The sequence below is a fragment of the Accipiter gentilis genome, chromosome 5 (assembly GCF_929443795.1).
Source record: "Accipiter gentilis chromosome 5, bAccGen1.1, whole genome shotgun sequence".
Classification (NCBI taxonomy): domain Eukaryota; kingdom Metazoa; phylum Chordata; class Aves; order Accipitriformes; family Accipitridae; genus Astur; species Astur gentilis.
In genome coordinates this window covers 23274867-23298276 of record NC_064884.1, presented here as the reverse complement: position 1 = coordinate 23298276, position 23410 = coordinate 23274867, and the positions used below count along the sequence as shown (strand labels likewise).

At 38.3% G+C, this 23410-nt stretch overlaps 1 protein-coding gene across 28 annotated transcripts in view; it reads left to right on the top strand.

The window, feature by feature from the left end:
- EPB41L2 (erythrocyte membrane protein band 4.1 like 2) overlaps positions 1 to 23410 on the top strand; it is a 122137-nt gene that overhangs the window by 85445 nt on the left and 13282 nt on the right. For 5 of the 28 annotated variants that reach the window (XM_049801439.1, XM_049801438.1, XM_049801440.1 and 2 more), the window contains 10 exons: positions 4976 to 5148; positions 6951 to 7132; positions 8680 to 9327; positions 11299 to 11331; positions 14487 to 14633; positions 16018 to 16122; positions 19038 to 19184; positions 20282 to 20335; positions 20544 to 21104; positions 22999 to 23121. In XM_049801439.1, coding sequence (XP_049657396.1) covers positions 4976 to 5148; positions 6951 to 7132; positions 8680 to 9327; positions 11299 to 11331; positions 14487 to 14633; positions 16018 to 16122; positions 19038 to 19184; positions 20282 to 20335; positions 20544 to 21104; positions 22999 to 23121 — 2173 coding nt within the window. Of the gene's footprint in view, positions 1 to 4975; positions 5149 to 6950; positions 7133 to 8679; positions 9328 to 11298; positions 11332 to 11560; positions 11624 to 12645; positions 14407 to 14486; positions 14634 to 15957; positions 16123 to 19037; positions 19185 to 20281; positions 20336 to 20543; positions 21105 to 22998; positions 23122 to 23410 lie in introns of those variants that run through there. The other 23 variants (XM_049801449.1, XM_049801448.1, XM_049801465.1 and 20 more) reach the window with 22 other exon arrangements.

Sequence of the window (23410 nt, the reverse complement as noted above, 5' to 3'; positions counted from 1 at the left end):
TCTGAATCGGTCATTGAAACTATAGTCTATTTGTAAATGAGCACTTCAACAATAGGCCGCAGAGTTGTTTCTCTTTCTACTTCCTCCATTGAAAAGGAATTTGAAAAACCTTCATTTGATTTTTATAATAGCACAAACTCCATGATGGAGTGCATGTGCCCCATGCAGCTTAGGAGTCACAGATTTAGGCTGAATCTCTTATGCATTGAATAGGCATTGAATCCGAGTTTCTTGTTTCAAATGAGCACAGTAACTAGGGTATGTAAAAGGTAAGTTTTCTCCTTCAGTAGTCTGTTTTTTATTTTAAAAAAGCAATTGTGTTTAAGGTAGGTGCAATCCTTCTGCTGAATACTAGTCTAAGCCACGAGACCTAATCAGTTCATTACTGGAACTGACTCATTGGATGGTTTTCAGTACTCAGATTTTCAATGAATATAGAATGTTCTTGAATGCAATGTTAGAATTTGTGCTATTCAGATTTTCAATGAATATAGAATGTTCTTGAATGCAATGTTAGAATTTGTGCTAAGATTGGCAATCAGTCTCCAAATGCTTAATTTAGAAGCACTTCTTTTTTAAATCCTAAATTTTTTTCTTGTTTGATAGAATTCATTAGTTAAGTTTATTAAGATACGTAGTCCACCATTCTATCCTTCTTTAAAATTTGAAGTCTGCTTTGGCTGGTGATATCTGTTACCACAATATCATGCAGTTCTGTCTGTGATGAAAAGTTAATAAAAAAGAAACATAATAAAATGAACCTGAATAGGGAAAAAAACCTTAGGGAAGTGAAAAATCCTGAACTGAGAACTACCATTTGCAAATATAAAAGTTTTCGGGAGTGTTAATATGTATTAGATAATCTTACTACAGAAATTCTGACATAATAAAAATAATTGGATTTTATTCCAATCAGAAGTGGCTTTTTCTAACCAGGAATGACATTATAACGAGAATTATGTAACAAATAATTGAACCATTCTGTAAAATCCATATACTCCACTGATGTCATCAGAGAGAAAATCCTCAGAACCTCTCATCCCAATTTAAAAATAGTAAAATAAATCCAGCTCTGTTTTTCTCCAATGATAAAAAGCAGAAAGCAATTGCTACAGTCCAAGAGACTGTATGTAGCTCCTTCAGGGCATGTGTAAAATTTGTGTATGATACCACAGTAAATTGTATTCAATCTAGACATACATTTTTAGCTTCCAGATCTCTTAGCATGCCCTATATAACATTGTAAGATTCCTTGTGTTATCTTTTGCAATGTTTTAGTTTTTCTCAAATAATTACATTAAGGTCCATCTTATAATATATGGGAAATTCAGCCAGCATATGAAGTTATTTATAAAAATTTGTAATGAACTATATTGAAAATGACAACCAAAAGGCATTGGATTCACTTGTATCGGCTCAACTTTATAGGATTCCAGTACTGTTTTCAAAGTGCAACAATCTACTTTAAGAAATCCAGTCAGACTATGTATCTACATTAATCTTTTGAGGTAACTTAGTCTGCAGCTCTGGATCTTATGCAATGGCTGGAGAAACCTGCTTATAATTCTGCTTTATGATGTTTCATTTGAAATTTTCATGATTGTTTCAGTGCCTCCCCAGAATGTCCTAAAATGGTAAAAGCATAGTCTTCAGTTATTTTATGTAATTAAGCTTGTAATACAAAAAAATCCATTCAAATGCCCTTAATCAGGAAGTAATTAGTTCCCTTGTTTTTTCCACATTAAAAGATTAAAAGTTTATCTCAGCAGGGTGGAAGATAAAAATGGCAGTTAATGCTGTAGCCTTGCCAAGACTGGAAAATAAAGAACAGAAAGAACCTTGGAAAAACCCTCTTAGCCTTCTTTCTCTTAACGCATAATGCACTCTCTCTTGGAAATAAGGTGGAGAAATAAATTGTCACAAAGATTGCATATGACGTCCCATCTAGTATAGGAACTGGGAAGTGGGGGCAGGGAATTGCCGCTGGGGGACTGGCTGGGTGTCGGTCAGCGGGTGGTGAGCAATTGCCCTGCGCATCAGTTGTACATTCCAATCCTTTTGTTACTACTGTTGTCATTTTATTAGTGTTATCATTATCATTATTAGTTTCTTCTTTTCTATTAAACCATTCTTATCTCAACCCACAAGTTTTACTTCTTTTCCCTATTTTCTCCTCCATCCCACTGGATGGTGGGGGGGAGTGAGTGAGTGGCTGCGTGGTGCTTAGTTGCTGGCTGGGGTTAAACCACAACAGGCTGTTTTATAGAAGCAATGAAAGTGAAGCTCCAGATACTTGTGATTTTATCACATAAGTGGCCTTAGTGCAGAAGTGTGGTTTAGTCTGTCTTGAATTCTGTTTTCTTTAATAATGTGTTGGAACAGATTAGGATTCAGGTGCATGCATATGCATTTTAGGCATGGAGGACTGGATCCTTCTGGCTAGCACTCTGACAAAGCCATAAAGATCCTCTCTTAGAGAAAGTGGTAACTTTCTACCTAGCTGTATTGGGTTTGTGTGGCAAGATTTGGGTAGTGGGGGGGCTACATGAGTGGCTTCTATGAGAAGCTGCTAGAAGCTTTCCCTAAGTCCAATAGAGGCAGTGCCAGCCAGCTCCAAGATGGACCTGCTGCTGGCCAAGGCTGGCCCACCAGTGATGGTAGTAGCACCTCTGAGTTGCAACAGCAGGTGGAGAGAAGAGTGAGAATGTGTGAGAGAAACAACGCTGCAGACACCCAGGTCAGTGAAGAAGGAGGGGGAGGAGATGCTCCAGGTGCTGGAGCAGAGATTCCCCTGCAGCCCGTGGTGAAGACCATGGTGAGGCAGGCTGTCCCCCTGCAGTCCATGGAGGTCCATAGTGGAGCAGGGGAATAGCCGAAGGAGGCTGTGACCCTGTGGGAAGCCCACGCTGGAGCAGGCTCCTGGCAGGACCTGTGGACCCATGGAGAGAGGAGCCCACGCTGGAGCAGGTTTTCTGGCAGGACTTGTGACCCCGTGGGGGACCCTCGCTGGAGCAGTTAATGAAGAACTGCAGCCCGTAAGAAGAACCCATGTTGGAGAAGTTTGTGGAGGACTGTCTCCCGTCTCCCACGCTGGAGCAGGGGAAGAGTGAGAAGTCCTTCCCTCGAGGAGGATGAAGCAGCAGAGACAATGTGTGATGAACTGACCCCAACCCCTGTCCCCCATTCCCCTGCACTGCTGGGAGCGAGGAGGAGGTAGAGAAAATCAGGGGTGAGGTTAAGCCCGGGACAAAGGGTGTGTTGGGGGGAAGGTGTTTTTTTAAGATTTGGTTTTATTTCTCATTACCCTAGTCTGATTTGATTGGTAATTAATTAAATTATTTTTTTCCCCAAGTCAAGTCTGTTTTGCCCATGACAGTAATTGGTGAGTGATCCCTACCTATCCTTGTCTCAACGCACGAGCTTTTTGTTTTATTTTTTTCTCTCCTCTGTCCAGCTGAGGAAGGGGAGTTATAGAGTGGCTTCGGTGGGCACTTGGCATCCAGCCAGGGTCAGCCCACCACGCTAGCTTACCATTGGTTTTGCTAAGGATCTGAAAATTCTTCAGTTCTGCTGAAATATATTTAGAATGACTGTCAGTTTTCAGGACCCACCACTGGATACTGTCTTAACATATGCTGGATCAGATTCCACTGACACAGATATTCCCTGTGCAAATGCTTCAAACAAGGAGAAAAAAGTCAGCACACTTTTAAGTCTCACTCGCCCATCCATGCCATCCTAAGTACAAAGGGCACAGTAGTTGGTGGTTCTGCTTGAAAGAAGCTGATGTACAGTGAGCTTCTCATTCTTTGCAGATCCTCAAATCAAAAAGCTCCATCTGCAATAGTCTGTTGGTTTTATACAGAGGGAGAATAGGCCATGGAGACTGCCATGCTGGGTAAGCATGTATTTGCAGCACTATGTTGATCCAGGAAGCAACATCAAAGACCTTTCTAGGGAAGTGGAGGCTGAGAAGAATTCCTGCAGTGATGACTGTTTATCCTGTCAGCAAAGATGACACTGGAACAGACAATACCCTCAGTGTTGAAGCCAATGGCTCAGATTTCAAAAACAAAGTACAAGCAACGATGGTCAGATGAATAAGAGCTTGAAGTCCTCATACTGAAGGAAATTTAGGGAGGTATAGAGGACCTGTCTCTTCAAACCCATGTGATGTCAAAAATTGGTGGAACAAAGCAGAATCCCTCATAGCAAATTCTGCCACGTTGTTACCTGGACTTTCTGACATTGACTCTAACACTTAGGTACTAACATACATACCCAGCACAGAACCCAGTATTAATAGCACTCGTAACTGAATCTCTTTTTCACCCTTTCCATTATATGCTTTTTCTCTCCTCCTTATATCCAGCAAACATCAACTTACATAAGTCTATATATGACATTGTAAAGAAACTGGAGTCTGAATATAGCTTGTTAAACTTCTTACTGTTAGGTCACAACTCTCCAGCCCAATCAATCTTTTTTTCACTTGATACAGCCTTCTGCATAGAAGGCAGAGATGCCATTCCCTAACTTTGAAGAATAGTAGCTGCTGTATTGGTACCTTGGAATATAGGAAGGACAGTGGAAGTGGGATGTATAGTTTCCACAATCAGTAACATTCTAATGAGAGAGATCCGATAGGTATTCTACATGAACCTATAATGGCCTTGGCTTTCTACAAAAAATGCAATTTAACCAAGATAGCACCAAAAGATAAGGATCCCAGATGCTTAGTCATACTGTGGAAAAAGTGATGGTTATCAGCATCACTTCAACTCCAACTCTAAATAATAAGTAATATGCATTGTTTTAGAAGTTTTTCTCAGAGCTTATGGTAGAATCCTTTCTTGGAGTGCACAAATCATGCATGGTGAACTGAAGTTGAAATATAATAAGTAGCTTTATAGTACCTCATTAAATACATAAAATAAAGCCTTTTTAACTGACTTTCTTCATATTTACTTTTTAGACTTGTATCACCAGAACAGCCTCCAAAAGCAAAGTTTCTAACCTTGGGTTCCAAGTTCCGCTACAGTGGACGTACGCAAGCACAGACACGACAGGCTAGCAACCTCATAGACAGACCAGCTCCATACTTTGAACGCACTTCAAGCAAACGCGTTTCCAGAAGCCTTGATGGAGGTATGAAATTTGACTTATTTCTTCAGTGTAATGATTACATTATGTGTTGTCACTCCGATCTGACCAACGTTCAAAAATGTTGACATTGTGGATGGCCAAAATGTCAGTTGACAAATTTATGGATTTCGGTTTCTGATGCGTGATGTGAGGAATAGCCACTTTGGTTACTTGTCAATTTTAGGTGACCTAAACAGTAAGTTAAGTCACTGCCTACATCGTATGGCACTGCTGTGAATATATGCTGTTGATTAGAATTGTTTGGTCAGCAGCATCTTTTGGGCTGTGGGTTGGCCTGAGAGAAAAGGCAGAACAAGTTGTTTCTTCTAGTTTTGTATCATTTTATTCAGTACACTGCTATCCTATTATATTTATTAGGTGCTTCTGTGTTTAATTAACAATTTTCATGTTGAGGTTGTTTGACTAGCTAAAATTTTTTTTTGTCATTTACTGGTGCTTGGTATCTGAGCAGAAATATCTTCTGGTTTCCTTTATTGAAAACAGGTATGCTTTCCAAAGGCAGGTATAGCAGCAGTATGTGTGAGAGATGCAGAAGCATATGTTTTACCCTAAATCACTTCTGAAATAATACAGAGTAGAAAAATTCTTCAGAAAAATGACATGAAGCTTGACTTAGATTCAGGCATACGCAACTTCACTGGAATAAAAATGAACTGTGACAATGATGTGAGTTTAGCTACAATTCAGCTGTTAACTTTACCTTATTTTCTCCAAAAATCTTTTACTTGGAAGACTTACTTCTGCAAATAGTCATTCTTCTATACTGGGACAAATGAGCAAACTGTGACACCTGATTGGGAAACCTTACCTTCTGAGAAGCAAAGCAAAAATAAGAGGCAAAAGTGCTTTCACTGCTATGAGTCCTTGTGGCGACCAAAAGACTCATTGCCACATCAGTGTTACTGTCTGAGTCTGGTTTAGTTGCTGTACTACTTTTGGTTAGAAACAATTTGAATTCTTCCCAACTCTCTGAGATTGTATCATCAAGCCTTTCTGGGATCCCTTGTGCATTATCTGCAGAACACAGATGTGTATGTATGTGTGTTCAGGCCCAAACTTTCAGTCTTACAGAACCATCACAGTCAAAATTTTGAGCATGATGAAACATTGCTCTTGGGTTTTCCTTTTAAAAAAAGAAAAAAAATGCCATCCTGCTCATAAATCCTATTATGCTTAATCAAATAAGAGAAAAAACCTAATTTAAGGCCTTTCACTCTCTTTTGCTTTAACTATATTCAAGTATACATATTCAGTATTTCCCCCTTCCATTTTTTGCAAGCATAAGGGAGGAAAAGCCTTACTTTCACTGAGCTGTTGTTTCTGCAGTTTTACTAAGGTTCCAGGATAAAAATACTGTGACAGTTATATGCATAGCTATTTCTATATTGCATTAAAACAGTCCTCTCAAAATAGTGAATTTCCACAAGACACCGTTGCCTATTTCTCTCTTCTATTATGGTGATTTACACAGTCACAAGAACTGTGCCTTCAGTTTGTCTTCCAAGACTAATCAAAAAGTTGATAAATACCTACCTGATACTGTGAGGGCTTTTTACCTTGCGTAGTAAGTGCTCATCATGTAACAAGGGTACGTTGCTGTTCATATCAGCGCAATGAGAACCATAGACTTTTTGCAAAACTAAGAAGCTGAAAAATATTGTATCACGCAGTAACTAGCCTGTATTGCTCATTGCTAACATCACCATAAAATCATTTTGTTAAGAAGTCTTAAAAACAAAATTTTCTAACTTACCGCACTTAACCAAAATTTTGTTCTCTAATAGCTCCCATGGGTATCTTAGACCAAAGTCTGCTAAGAGACTTCCCTGCTACTGGAGGGCAGGCTGCTGGAGATAAAATCATTGACATTGAAGCTGCTGGTCAGACCAAGTTGAAAGAAGGTGGCAGAGAAGAAGATGGAAGCCCAGTCAAAACTCCACAATTAGAATTGACTCAGGATGGAAAGGTATGGCTGACTTTCACGCCAAAATTATTTGTTCATGTGGTGTGTGTTCGTGTGTGGTTATTTAGTGCCTGTCACGTCTGAGCGTCATACAGAACACCATATTAAAATACTAAAGAAAAACTGTCAAGTGCTTTCTGTAGGTTTAATTTAATGTAAACATACATAAGCAAAAGAGAATACAAACTTATGAATGGCATTGACCTAGGGTTTCTTTTATTGCTATAAATTTAATTTGAATTCTCAGTAAGTTTGCATGAGTTCTTGAAAAAAATGTTTCAAAGTATAAATAATGTTTTATTCATTTCCTTAGTTTTAGACTTTAAAAAAAAATTTGTTAGTATATCCACAGTTCTGTACATTCTACAGAGCTGGGTGTATTATGACTGTGTTTAATTATCATAGGTAATAGTATTGTTTTAGTAGCCATTGCAGAATTATTTCACACTTTAAAAACTTTGATGATGTTGACTCAGGTGTAGATTTCTGTGAAAAGTTGAGTTCTTTCATCCGTTCCTGTTGCAAACAACCATTTACTTGTCTTTTTGTTTGAGCTACTGGGGGAATAGGTCAAAAAATTAGATTTAGATCTTGTATGATTTGATGTAAAAATTTCCTTCCAAAGTGTCAGCTAAAATCTGTTCTTCTCTCTTGAAGATTGTTTCTTTTTTGGGCAGTTCTCCAGAACTTCCTTTCATATTTAAAGAAAAATTCTGTTTTCAAACATTTTTGCAAGTTAGCTACCCATTTGATTCCTAGGGGGACTGCTGAGTTTCTCTGTGTGGTTCACATGTTCCCGCTGCATTCAAGTGTAAGAAGGGAACAAATACGAGCAGTTGCATTTTTTTTTTCTTTGCCGGTGAGTTAAAATAATTTTGAATGAGCCTAGGAAAAAGGCACACACAGATTCTCTTTATGAGAGAAAAATGGTAAATTACTATGTTTTGACTTTGGGCTTGGTAAAATGGTGATATTCCCTTGTTTTCAAAGTGGCAGTATATTTCAATATTTTAACCAAGAGAATAATAATAAAAAAAAGCAGTATTTTGGAATATTGTTCCAGGAAGCTGTTCAGTAAGGTTTTGTTACACATGCCAATTCTGTGAACAGCTTTCTTTCCCCCCTAGCCCAGACAGTTCTTTTCCTTTCTGACTCTCTTTAATTCTTAGAGGAAATCGTTACAAACCCAAGAATCAAAGTGCCAACTTGTCTTTCCTGTACTGCACTGTCCCCTGACCTTTCTGCCAAAGCTTTGAATGTCTGTCCTCTTCCATCTGTTGTGACTATTACAGTTCAAAAGTGCACAGCTTTTTACAGCCTGAGAACAAAACATTCGTAATCGGTTCCTTTCATAATCCAGAGAAGTAAACAAGTTGGCTGCTTGTAAAACACAAGGGGATTTCTATTTTTATTTGGCATTTCTATTGCGTTAGTAGAGCTATCCCTGCTTCTAAGTAAAATTTTTCACTAACTAATAATTTCTTTTTTTTCTCTCTTCTTGTGCCTTCAAACTTGCATTTTTTTGTGCTTTCATTTTCCACTGTGCACAGAATTTTTTTCTTCAGCTCACTCACGTACACCCATCATCACTACCCGTCCATTCTGTGTCATCCCATCTCACAAACCTGTTGCCTGTCCCTGAGATAGACATGCTTTCAGATATTTCAGAGGAAGATCCCTTTGGAGAGCCCCTCCTTACCATCCCAGACATCTCAGAGTCCAATTCCATGAAAGAAACACCAGATCATAAAAAAAATGAAATAGCTTTACCAAATAATACCTTTGAATCTATGAGACCCCTAGCTAGTCGAGGCTCCCTTGCTGTGGAGGGAAAAACCCATACAAATGACTACAAAAGCACTGAGTTGTGTGTCTCATTCAGCTTTATCAGATGTTTTTCTTTTAGTTTCCATTCACTGCTTGATGAGGATGGTTATATTACTTTTCCTAGCCTTCCTGATATTTGCATCTCTTTCCTCCCACCTGGCCTTCAGCACTATATTCCTATTACCTCTCCTTCCTTCATTCCCTCTTTTCTCCTTATCTTTGTGCTGCTGCTGTCTGCTTTCCAGTCTATTCCCTTTTCACTCACACTTTCCCTTCCTCTCGCTCTGTCCCTCTGCTACCTGGAGCCTAAGGTGACTTCCTTTAGTGCCTCTAATGACAATGACCTGAATGACAAAGCAGAGGAAGAGGAGGTGTGTAATCTTGTTGCTTAAATGTTGACACTTGCATATAGCTTTTATGCTTGTTCTCCCAGAGGCTTGCTCAGTTTTGCACACTTCCTGGTACAGGGATATGTCTATGTCCATGCCTGTATATGCATAAATACACACACACGTGTGTATCTGCATCTTTCTAACTTTACTCATTTGTGAAAAATAGCCATTGTGGGATTTTTTTAGTCAATAAATAGCTGTTGGTTTTTGTGCCTAAATTTCTACAGCATGCATTATTTCATTAGATTCTACAGACACTGAGCTGCAGATAGAGTTGCTTTGTAGTTCAAAATGTTTATGAGCACATAAATCTGAATACTGAAAGTGCTGTGTAATAATAAATATATTCTTACTTGGTACTATTTGCAAGTTGTGTTACTTGCACTATCAGTTTATGTTAAAATGCTTATCTCCTGTGTGCATTGACTGGAATGCACATCTCCAAAGTTCTGTTTAGATCTGAAAAGTGAAATTCCTAAAAGCTGAATTCAGAAAACTGTGAATGCTTTAAAATCAGCTTTTTTGTTACTCCATATTTCAGATGTTTCTGCTCTACAGTGGTGTGTGCATAGTTGAGTCTGTCCAAGGCACACTTTTTTTTTTTTTTTTTTGGTAAGTCCTTTGATAAATCTTTAGCAGCAGTTAAGGTGGAGACTGATTTCATTCATTAGCTGGGATTGCAGGTTGTGTCAGACTTGAATCACTGGAGTCTGAACATTCTTTGAAATACACTGTTAAAATTGCCATACAGGAGCCTCAGTCACACTAATAATGTTGCTCTGATCATCTGGAGTGGTTGACAAAATGCCTCCTTTCCTTATATCTGCTGTGCATGTTACAGCAATATGACTAGAAGAAGGTGTTTATTTTGACCTTCAAAGGAAATATGAAACTAAATATTGTAGAATCAAAAAGGGGGAGGGCCTGTTCAATGTTACAGCTAAAAAAGTTTGTTAAACCAATTAAATCAATACAAGGTACATATTAAAAACATGCTAAATACAACATGATGTCATTAAAAACACTAATCTAAGTTCAAAATAATGAAAACCATGACTTTAAAGACTTTCTCAATTTTTCTGCAACCTGATTCAATCCATCATTTGTAACATAAAGTTGCAGAAAATAGAATCGCAGATAAATGAGAAATTAATAAAAATGTGGTATGTACCACATCATGTGTGCATTCACACAGAATCCAAAATGCAACACTGTACAGTAAGTAAATCTCTCTTCAAATTTATGTACTTGCACAGTGTTGACTTATAAATGCATCTTTTCCTAAGATTAGCAGTTGATATTTGTACCTGTGGAAAGACTGGGAAGTGGTTTGCTTTGTAAAAAACACTGTTCCTTTAGGCATTCAGAATACTCGTAGGTAAGATTAGCTATCATGTCCAACAGAGTGCATTGCAGTTTGAAGAAGAATATATTCACCTAAAAAAGAGGGAGGTGTGCAAGTAACTCATCCCAAGACAGCAACATTCTTAAAATAATGAAGACAGTTTGTAAATACAGTATTTAGATGTTTGACTTGAATCATAGTTTCTTTTAGCAAAAGAACTCATGCATTAGATTCCATTTTCCCATCAACTTGTTGCAAAGTTTAAGGTGCTTACCATAGATATTACGCACATCATGTTTTTTTCTTCACTCATTCTTAAATTTCCATCTGGGAAAACACTGACAAGTACAGCAAGAGAGGGACACAGTGTGACACTTCCATTTTTCATGTCACTTATGCCAAATAACTACTTCAGCCATTCTACAACAATGTAGGTGAAGGAAGACCAAAGTCGCTTAATAATTTCAACATCTGGGGCCGAAACAGTAAAGGTCTGTAAATATAGCACGCTTTGCAGCATTTACAAAGAGATGAAGCCTCTGTGTTAGTCTATAAGCGTATGTTAACAGTTCCTTTTCTTGATAATTTGCCACGTGCTCACATAGGTGGAATCTGAAGAGGAGGAAGCACAGCAGAAGGTGCATGGTTGGTTTTTTTTACAATTAAATCTGGCTGTATCTGCCTGCCTTATTAGCACCCTAAACTTAATGTGAATTTAGTCTGAATTGTGCCTTTTCACCTTACCATTTTATTTCCTTTATTTAACTGTCTGATTCTAAGGGCCTTTTTTATTTACTTGCTGGTACATTTTATGTTTGTTTTTTTTTGTTTTTTTTTGTTGTGTGTGTGTGTGGCTTAACTTCACAGAGCAATTCCTTGAGAGTAGACGGGGAAAATATTTATGTCAGACATAGCAATTTAATGTTGGAGGTTTGTATATAGTATAAGAAACACTTTCCCTTCTCACGGGCTGCCAGGCTGCATGGGATGGGAGGTCACTTGCAGGCTGTTACAGACACAGTGCATGAAGTGCATGGGGTAAAAACAGCTTGGAAACATTGCATGTTATTATTCTAGTTTCTGAGTTTAAATTTAAAAGGAAAAAACCCAAAAAACAACAACAAAACCCTAACAAATCCAAACAAACAAAAAAACCCCTCAGCTTGAATGTTGAATGTACATTTTATGTATTTTTGCTAGATGTTTTCAAGGTGGCAATGGGGAATAATAGCCCTATTTAGATAAAGCAAACACATGGGTCCAATTCATAATCCTAAATGGGATTTTTATACATTGCTCCTCAATGTGTGCATCTTCCGTTGAGCATGGTTGCTAGTTTTCACCAGTTTAATCAATCTTTATCAAATACGTTGTCTGAATAAATGGAGTTAGTAAGGCACAAGCAGTGGTACAAGTGTGGAAAAACTAATTCTGGTTCTGATGCTCATTGATTTGGGGAGCTTTGAGAAATGTATGTGAGGATCAGATTTTTAAAGGGCATGTTTAGATATGCTTCTGAATCTTTGCTTTATTTTTTCACTTTTCAAATGGAAGTAATTCTTGCTTCCTAAAGGTTGGTTTTCATTGAAGATGAGCAACAGCAAAGAGCTTTGTACAGTATGTTAATGTGTAGTGTTTTGTCACTGAAGTAGAGATTTTTATCATAAGAATTTCCATATAGTCTGTTAATCTGGATTATTTTATCAAAGACTATCTGTAGTTATAATCAGTATCCTTTAACTTGTAGTTAAATAAACTAGTAACTGAAGAAATTTTAGAAAATCCTACTGCTGTCTTTAATTTTTTTTTTCCTTATTATTCATCCAGATGGGGCTATAAATAATTCCCTTTGTCACAAAAACTGTCTTTTTAAAAATCATTGGTTTTGTTCAGTAATAAGGAGATATATGAATGGCAGTAACCCAACTAATACGTTTTTTGGCTTTTTGCAGCTTTTGCTCACTATTGAAACTTTGCTTGTGTATAACTTACTAAAGCACTGGAAGTGCCTTGCATAATTGTGCTTTGATCAAGTCCAAGAAATGTGCCTTGTGTCAAGCCAAGACAGGTTTTAAAAGGATGACATGATTGTTATGACCTTATTTGTGTAATAGAATGCCTTTGACATAAGGTTTTACTTCACTCAGAAAATACATACTTTAGGGAGACATATTTAATGTCTTGTATGTTACTCCTAGATTAAAGGTGAAGCATTGGTCCTGTGACAATATGAACCTACTGAGTTGCCAGAAGGGGAGAGGCCTTAGTGTTCAGAGCGCGTGTGTGAATATTTGCAGAATTAGGAAATAGAAGTGCAGCACTGAACTGTTACCAGCCTGAACATGCAAGTGAAAAGGAATTAGAAACTAATGAGTTTGTACTGGATTTGGATTTTTCATGACTTAAGACAAGGCATCTTTGCAGTGTGAGCACTGACTATAAAAACCCTAACCAAAACGTTAAGTAAAATTTCAGAATGTTCTGTTACAAGGTATATAAAATCTCTTTACAAAAACCCAGATGCTTTGCCTAAATTATTGTATCTGATTACATTCTTTTGATAAAACTTTATTAATAATTATGTCTACATTGATATTATTCCATTTTAATCTTCAGTCTTTTAATTCTGTACTAAAAATGGATCTGAGGCTTAAACTTGAATTTCACCACAGAATACTGAAAAAATATTCTTATGTTAGAGTGTACATAACCAACATAGGCTTTTCTCAAAACCTGGCATGTTGAAAGGAGGACAAATTATGACAGCAGAGAGAAACCTGCTCTTCCCACCAAAGCCAATCATTGTATTTAAAGGATAAAGTATTTCCAAGGTAGCTAAGTAGATAGATTTTTGCCTACTTAACCACAACAGTTATGTTTCTGCATAGCTTCTGATCCTTATGTCTCCTGATCCTTGTGATCCTACTGTATCTGGTATAAAGTGAAAGACTGTCTTGTAGTTATTTCATCCAAGGTGCTGCAGCTTAGCCTCAATGGGTCATCACAAAATCTAACTCAATATTCACACTGTGGTGTCCCCTTTGGCACTTGCCTATGTAGGTGCAATTTAGAGAGAACATCTCTTTGGTACTGATGTGCACAAAAACTATCCCTACTGGAATGCTGTGTCTGCTGTCAGGTTCTTAAATGTGGAATTGGCAGATATCAGGCTTTAAATCTGATTCTTCCAGTAAGTTTAAGCCTACATGATGGGCACAATGAGTAGTCCCTCTGAAGTTAAGCAGGTGATAGTTGCTTGCATATTTGGCCCTGTAGTATTGTCTTCACAGAAGTATTTTTCATGGAGCTTTTATATCAAGAAAGATGCATTTTTATAATGCTTCTTGGGTTAGACTATTCTTTCTTACAGCTACCTTCAGTAATGTTAGTTGTGCGATAAATAGCCCAAAACATTTGCTTCTGTGCTTACAAATTTCAGATGAAAGCAAGCAACTCATCATGTTTTTGATGAAAATAGCCCTCTGTTAAATAACCATGCACAGCATTATTTTTCCTTTGCCTGAAAATATAGAAGAAACAGTGTATGAGTGGCCCTTCGTTACAAAAACAGAACCAAAAAATCTTGGTTCCCTTTAGCCTTGAACTTTTTTATTTTAAAGTACTCCAAAGAAGAACAGTTCTTCAGACACAAGGCACTTTCCTTGGTTTGGTTTCTTTTTTTTTCTTCTTTTCTTTCCTTTTTTTTTCTTTTTTTTTTTTTTTTTTTTTTCCAGTTAAGTTTGCTTTTGTTGTCGTGTTTTGTCCTACTTTGTTTTACATTGCGGGTTGCTAGGACCTGGATAAGACCCAGGACGACTTACTGAAACACCAGGCTAGCATTAGTGAGCTCAAGCGCAATTTCATGGAATCCACACCTGAACCACGCCCAAATGAGTGGGAAAAGCGGCGTATCACACCTCTGTCCCTACAGACACAAGGGGTATGTCACTGCAGACACTTGTCCATATGCGTTTCCATACGACCCTGTATGTAATACAGTAAATGCAGTTTGTCCTTTAGAGTAACACTTTCTTTGGCTAATGTAATATTTGTTTATACTAAGTGTACATTAACTTTTTACCACTTACCATTGGACCTGACTTTAAATAATGTGTAGAATTTTATTCTTCTGCAAGAACAACTGAATTAGAACCACTAGAAAAAAATGGAAGTGATGGCAGTATTTTCCTGTGTGTTAAGGACAACTTAAATTTCATTCTGATTTACACAGATTGATGGAGATAACTTTTCAGTGACAATAGAACTTTTCCCTCCTTTTCCCTCTATAACTCTTCATAGAGAGCTTGTGCATAAATACACACGCAGCCTGTGTGTTGTTGCAGAAGGACCTTCCATGATCAGTTAATTTACAGTGTTGACTTCTTTGGGATGTATTTAATGTAGTTATTAAAATTTACTCACCTTAATCTCCAAAAGTCTGTAAAATGAATTTATCTACTTTTTCTCTATACCTCCTTCCTGACTGAACCTTAAAACAGCAGTTTGGAAAACAATTCTTTACCAACATCATCCTGAAAGCTTGTGGCAAGAAAACTACCCAGATAAATATATCTTGCTGTTGTGAAACTTTTAGTTTTATGGGGTGTTATTTGCTGCTTCTTTCATAGAGTAGAAGAGCAAATCAGTCTTTGACAGCAATCAGTTTATCTTCTGTTGTTATCCTTTTCTTTCACCATTGTTCCTACTCTTCCCTCCTAAGTATACTGTTGTCCTATCCCATTCAATTCTTAAGTATTCAGTCCCCAGAGAGGTGAACTTTAAATTAAGCTTGCTCGATGCTACCAAATGATTTTTCTTAATAAGAAATTATTTCAGTAAGATAACTTAAGAAATCTGAACTGTGCGTGTGTGCATACAGATAATACAGTCACTGACTGTATGGATCACTTCTTCAATGACTATTTTGTTAATTTATGGTTACTGCCAAGAAATGATTCCTCAAGTTTCTGAGTAGTACCTGAATATTTCTACACATAGTGGTATATGCATAGGTACAAATGCTGGTCAAATTTTCAAATGTCCATGACACATTGGTTCATTTAATAGCTCTAAATATCTTTTTGGTTAAAATAGACATTTATATAAAAGTGTAACTTTTGTTACGTGGTTGTGTGTATTTTGTGTTAACTTCTTTGTATTGAAGTTGAGGCCCTGCCAAGTTCTTTTATCTCTGTATTTTTTTTTTTTCCTCATCTAGTATGTTCTGTCACTTTAAGATGGTTTGGTTTTATGTTTATGTATAGTGTGTGTCTGTCTTATTGCTTGTTGATTTAAACTGGTTTTATAAAATGAAAACCAAATAGAAGAAAGGAGACCACATTTTCCAAGTGAAAACACTGCCTGGGAAGGAGAAGCAATGGACTGCAATGCCACGGATTGCTGGAGCAAAACCAGAGGAGACCAATAAGGTGGCTGCCCTGAAACCTACTGCCTTTTTGCTGTATCTGCTGTGGGCTAGCTTGGGCACTTCTTTCTTTTTTTTTTTTTTTTCTTTTTTTCTCCCCCTCCCCCCCCCCCCCCAATGGAGATAACTTTTTTAAGCCAGTACTGAAAGGAGAAGGTTGAGTTGTAAACCAGGATCCGTGTGTGTGTATGTGTGTATATATATTTTTATATATATATATACACACACATGAATGCCAGCAACATTCTGCTTAGAGCACCAAACTAGATGTGAAGTTCTGAATGGCTACTGTTTGAAAAGAAAACCAATTTTTCACCAGAAAAATTACCGTATTTTATGTGACTAGGATGACAGCAAAACATGTTTTTCCATTCTATATGGAAATAATTGTCTGCAGTTATTTGACACTTCCCACAAGAACTTTTGCTTTACATGTTCACTATATAATCATTATTCAAATCAATAATGCTGTAGAAGCAGCTTCATTTCAAAGGTAACCTGGTTCTGAGTACCTCCACACTTCCATACCTCTCCTTTCATCCAGAGAAAGAGGGAAGTTTTCTCCCCTATAAGCTGATTTAACATCTATGCAGTGAAAAACGCTATATAACTAGTGGAACTACTAGCAGTGTGATAGTTATGATAGGCAGCTTTTTTACATCACTTTCAGACTATTTTCCACCACCTAGGAATTGGGACGAAGGTAGGTTAATGTAAAGCTGTCAGTCCTAGTTCAGTAACATATATAAATATGAATATTGGGGAACAGTATATTTTCATCCTAATTTATTTGTTGATGGATAGAAGTTTGTGTTCAAGTGTTTTGTTACCCCCAATTTATAAACTTGCTGGTATTAGTAGACTAATACATTGCTCAGTCCTATTCCTGGACTGTGTGTTTCCTTGCCTATCTTTTAGGATAGTTGGACAATAGACGACAATAAAGCAGGGATACCACTACTAATAGTCTTTCTTTTCTTCTTTGTTTTGCTCCAGTGAAAATACTTGCAAATTGGTCATTTTCTGTGTATGAGAAATGTTATTTTGGGTACATCTCGTTTGTGCCACTATACTTCTGTATGACTGTACTCCCACAAATGCACAGCATCTGTGACTTAATTATAACAGAAATTGTGACACTTTGATATGTATGTCACAAACATGTGAAATGTTATGTTATGGATACCCACAATATTTTTTTTTTTAAACCATCCCTCCCACTTGTAAACAGTATTTCATGTTAGTGTATATGACTATGTACCAGAAGGAATTTGCCAGGAATTTAAACATCTGCACAGGCTGATACATTATTGTAACTACATTACTTTGATGAAAAGTGCCAATTCTATACATTTAATCATTTTTACTAAATGCCTCCTGGGGGAACAGGGGTTACATTATCAAACAAATTGTGTAATTAGAGTTTTCCTTCTAAAAGATTAGAAGACCTAAAAATTTGAAGGTGGTAAAACGCAAAAAGATGGGTTGTGTGTGCCTGTCTTTAATTACATACATGTGTGGGGAGAGAGGGAGAGAGACAGACACAGTCTGATCACATGCCACATAAAGATTCCTCCCCCTGCACCCTCCACTTTTTGTTTTAGCGCTTTGAGTGGTTAGAAAACATGTGGTAACCAGAGTACGGTAGGAGTATCATGAACATTTTTGCCTTTGATGTAATCTATTAGTAGATAAACATTTATTGGGCATGGTAAACTAGGGAAAGAAAGTGGGGGTGAGGAACACTTTGCCCGGATGGATATTGAATGTTGCATGAGGGCAGATTTAATAACTTGCATTCACATTAACTTTTCTTGACCACCTTTGAAATCTACTTTAAAATTCATTGTAGGGAAAAAATATAGGTGTTCTTTTTCTTTTCCTTCTCTGTTCTTCTGCATGCCATATGTGTTGTAGTATATGCACAGTAGCATGGTGTCACTTAACGTCAGTTCAGATTCTACACTGCTACTCAGGGTCCACACGGACTGCGGTTGTCTGCATGGCACCTTGGCTTTCCTCTGGCGTGCGCTTCTGCTGCAATTCTCTGTAGTGCCCGTTCTCTAAGACAGATGTGTATCTTACTGAATGTTGTCAAAATGTGTTGTTAGGTCCATGTTAGGTATTTGTTAGATTATTGGCTTTTTATTTTAACTGGTTTTACTTCTACCTTAGTACAAGAGCTCATGGAAGGAAAACTGGAATAAAGACTTTGTAGCCTTTTCAGAGGCTTGTACCCACATGAATTTTAAGTTTGCTTTACCGTACAGATTTATCGTACTACAGAAAATAAGCCAGACTATGAACGTAATTTATGCTTTAAAGCAGCATACCCTTTTACGTATGTTTGACTAAAACAAGTTTTCCCGGTAGGATGGGAAAGGCTTTTTGAAAACAGATTCTTTAACAGAAACGAATTTGCTTAGTTTCCTTAAGCATTTGCAAAACATATATATAACATACAAAGAAAACCTCGTTTCAGCAGTTGTGGGTGTGTATTGTTCAAAGCAAACGTATCTGACTGCCCCGAAGCTCTGAGCCAGTTGGGCATTAGGTGGTGTTAAAAGTGGATTTTTAAAAGGGAAAGATCCCAGGAATAACTACAGAATTACTGCCTAAGCAAACTGTTCTCTTTGGAAAATCCATGGCAGTGTTAATGTTTGTAACTTTTATAGCGTGATATGCGTGGTGGAGAGATGCTGCGTTAGAGCACGACGGCGTGGTGTGGGGACAGCGGCGTTCTGCCCCGTCTGTTGCCGTCTGGTGTCACCCTTCGGGGGGCCCGTGCTCCTGCAGCCTTCTCCCAGCCGGGTCCTGTTCCTCGTCGCGTTTCTCTCTTGCCAGACCTTTCCTTTGTAGGTGGCTGCCGCTCCTCCGTCACTGTTTAATTCTGTCCTTTCCCTTTTCTAACTCGTCTAGAGCCTAGAAGAGGAGATAACGTCCATTTTGTTTAGTAAGGAGGGCTTCCGCGCTGGCACCGGAGGGCCCTTCGCCGCCGCCAGCGTGCGGCCAGCAGAGGGCGCTGCGGGGGAAGAGACCGCCGCCTCGGCCGCGCCGCCGCCCCAGGTGCTCCCCCCCGCCCCGCCGCCGCGCTCCTCCCGCCTGCGCCGCCGCTGCCGGCTCCCGAGCGGTAGGGGCCGGGCGGGTGACCTGCCCGCGGGGTCGGGCTCCGGCCCCCCTGCGGGGCACCTGCCGACCCCCACAGCCTTGGAAAGGCCGGAGCGGCGGCCTGCAGCCTGCTTCTCGCGTGTCAGAGCCGGTAAGCTGGTCGCTTGTTTGAAGAGGGGAGAGCGAGCCGGCTAGCGAGCTCGGTTCCGAGTACTCGTTGGCGCCTGGTTAAGCTGCACCGGGAAGGCTGGCTCACGCCGGGTAGGTGCTTTCCTTGGTAAGCAGCAGTAAAAGATAGGATTAAGTCACAGATGATGTGTCAGCTTCTGCGTTCTTGCTGTTCGAACTCAGACTGGTCGCTAAAAATACGTCAGATCAAAAAACCTACCTAACACCTAATTTACGGGGGGCTGTCTGGGATAGCCATCACAGATCATTTTGTTACGGAGCAAGTACTAATAAAACCGCTTTAATCTCATCAGTTGGCCTCCAAACTGCATCCTCATGGGATCGTCTTGGTCATCACGTATTGCTGTTCTGACAACACACCACCCTAAACAGTCTCCCTCTTGTTACCTATTAAGTTTCATAAAGTAACAGACCAAAGATGAACAACTAATAAAAATCTTACAATAAAGTCTCTTTTTATTCTGTGTGATGATGATAAACTGATAGTAGAGTACTAAACAGGTTTGTTTCGGTTTTGGGCTTTTTACTGTCCCTTAATATTATTTATTCTTAATTCCTGATTTAACTGAGAGAAATAACTGCCTCAGTAGCATCATTGCCCAGTGCATTCATGCTTTTATTTTCGGTCTTTCATAATTAAATTCTTATCCCAATTAATAATGTCCATAATTCTTACCTACTTTTGAATGGAATATTTCAATGAAGTGGAAGGAAATGAGCATAGTCGTATGTGAATCTTGCAGTGAATACACGGTGTCTGTCTAGTACCATGTATATACATTCTTAAAAGCTTGCTTGGAGGGTGTTGCGCTGTTGAAAAGGGTTATACATTGATTTTTGTCCTCTGATTGCTTTTTGTTTCACAGAGACATGCTACCAGAGCAGAAGGGCCTTGTACTGGAGTCAGCGATGCTGATAAGGTTCTGCTGATTTTTTCCATAGTTAAATTTGGCTCTAACTCTTCCAATCCATCTTCATTCTTTCTTTCCTTCCTTTTTCAGTTAACCATCACAACCATCTTTTGTCTTCTACATGACATGAACCAGCCATCAGCTAATTTTTTTTCCATCATTTTAATTTATTCATATACTCTACTTTTGTTTTTCCTCATCCGTGTTTTTTGTGCAGAGTTCACATGAGACTCTGGACATAGTGGAGGAGAAGAAGCAGGCAGAGGTTGGGATAGAAGAAACACTAGTCGTAGATGAAACCAACAAAGGGAAAATGCAAGTTGCCACTGATGCTGGGGAAACATGTAAGGTGGAGCATCTGTCAAAAAAGGACTCTTCATCATTGCCATCAGATAGTAGCAGCAGCAGCAGTAGTAGTGAGAGTGAGGACGAAGAGGTGGGAGAATACCAGCCACATCATAGGGCAATTGAGGAAGTCATCAGGGAAGAACAGGAAGAAGAGGAAGACATGAAAAAAAAAGAACGTGAAGAAAAAATACAGCATGTGAAAGCCACACCAGAAGGCAGTAAACTAAATGTACCAGTTGAGCACACACAAGTTACAGCTGAAGATTTGGTCCAGGAAAATGCCGTTACCGTAGCTACAGAAGAGAAGAATTTGTCAGAGGAAATTAAGCAAGATTTAGGTGAAGAAAAAGAGGAAGAACAGCTCAAACTCAATGGAGATGTGTCTCATGTTGACATTGATGTTGCACCACAAATAATTTGTTGTTCTGAGGTAAATGGTAGAACAGTTTGACAACTAGATTAAGCAGAGATCTTTCTTGGGGTGAAAATATACCTGCCTTTCTTCTTCTCTTATTTCTCCAGCTCTTCAGGCATCCAACAAGATTCAGATCATTTGGAAGGGGAAACCATTGATGAGCAGTGCAATTCTGTCTCCTTCAGTTATGGTTTCTGACTTTTTGCTAGAACTGAGTGAGAATCACCAGTAAGGCAAACCTTCCGAAGACTGACATCTCCCCCTTATTTTATATGCACATACATAATGTATATTTATTATTTACACGTTTCCAATGTTTTAAGTCTCGTCTTGTCTATTTGTCAATTGTTTTTGACACGTCCATGACATGTAATTGTGATTGGAAAACTATTGGCAATTGAAATTAGAAAACACCCGTCACAAAGTTTTGTTCCTCCCCCCCCCCCCCCACCTTACTCACTGCTTTTCTTGCCTTTTTTTTTTAAATGTTAGGGATTTATAGACTAGAATAAGTATGGCTAGAAATCGCATAGGTGAGAGCACTGCATTGTAAAGGGGTGAGGCATATATCACAATCTTACTGTGAAGTCTTCTAGTGAAGTAGGTATTTAGGGAAGCATGCATGGGTTCCAGTCACTGTGAGTTGTTTTAAGCCAAACAAGGTTGAAGGGCTCATTACTGGCCAAACTTTATAAAGAAGCAGAAGGGGAAAAAATGAAGCGCAGGGATGCATCTCTTTGTAATGTTGTCATGATCTTCTGCTGGGTTTTTCAACAATTGGGTGGGGGTTTTTCCTAGTTAATCTACCTGCTTGTTTTTGTAATGGTGGGAAATATTTTTTTTCTTTGCACTTAAATGCAAACAACTTACCTTCTTTCTTTTGTTGTCTTTTGCATATGCAGGTGGTCTGATTAATGATGTGAAAGAATTAGTTTATAAGATATAACTGTAGAAGTTGCAGAGACCCACACTTCCTAAAAATATAGCTAGTTTGGAGGAAGGAGAGAAAGGCTGCTGTGTGTGCAAGTGTGTGTGAGGGAAAGGAAGGATTTTTTTTTTCTTTCCCTTGGGATTTCCCCCCACGTGCATCCAAAACCAATGGGAGATAGCCACTGATGCATCTATAAAAACATCAAAAGGCTTTTACTATATATATTTTTTTTAAGTTCCTAAATACATTGAAAATTTGCTCCAATAAGTCAAGTCACAAGTTCACTGGCTTACAGACCCCTGGTTAATTGCTTTCTTTGCAATATTGCAGAGAACACCACTAGCTAACTCTAAATGGTTAAAATGGCTTTTTAGAATTGTTGTCAAAAGAAGCCATTGATTTCCAGAATTATTACGCTGAATGTAGACTGCTTAAAAGCCAGTTGTCAAAGTTGTTTTTCTGTTCCAGAAGTAGTACGTATTAAAAAGATAAACTTTTACGTAATTTCCTTGGAATTTCTAGTCCTTATTTGCAGTTTGACTGAGCAATGATAGGTATTTTCCCAGATTCGTTCTAATATGAAGCTTATCCAGCTGAGCTAGCTATCTTCTTCTTTATGCAAACTAAGATATTATTATTATTTTCCCCTAGTGATGCTCTTTTACATATTTTCAGTACAAGTGTTGCAGCTTGGTTTTAGCAGTTGCCTTCTGTAATATGTCCCGTTGGCTGAAACACAGAACTCTGGCAAGGTTATTAGGAGATTAAATTTTTCTACCATGTTATGTAGATACTAGAGGTCTCCTGTATTAGCCTTCATTTCACTTTGCTTATTTTTTGCATGCTTTTTGATTGGGAAGACAGTCAGATACTTACCTTACTGTTACCATTTTCTTCCGGTTTTGGTTGTGTTTTCTTGGTCCACTTTACAAACATTCTTCTGTCTTTTGAATTGATTGGTTATTTCTTGCACCACAGCCTCCAGTAGTGAAAACAGAGATGGTAACCATTTCAGATGCCACACAGAGAACTGAAATCTCCACTAAAGAAGTTCCAATTGTTCAAACAGAAACTAAAACTATCACATATGAATCTCCACAGGTATGGTGACTGGGTTATTATATTGTTTGCAAGCTGGTTTTTATTCCTGTTACTTGTAGATCAAAAATAGATAATGTCCAAAAAATGCTTTTCAAAAAACTATACTTTTTTCCTAGCAGCTAAGATTATACTTTGGCTATGAATTAGGTAAGTGAAATGTTTGTAGACAAAGCAGTGTTACTTCTGAAGTTCTCAGTGTTTTTTTTTATATAAGGACTTAATTGCTGTCTGCAAATGTATAACTCATTTTTAGTTTTGGAAACTTGATTAAAACATGCCATTGCTCCTG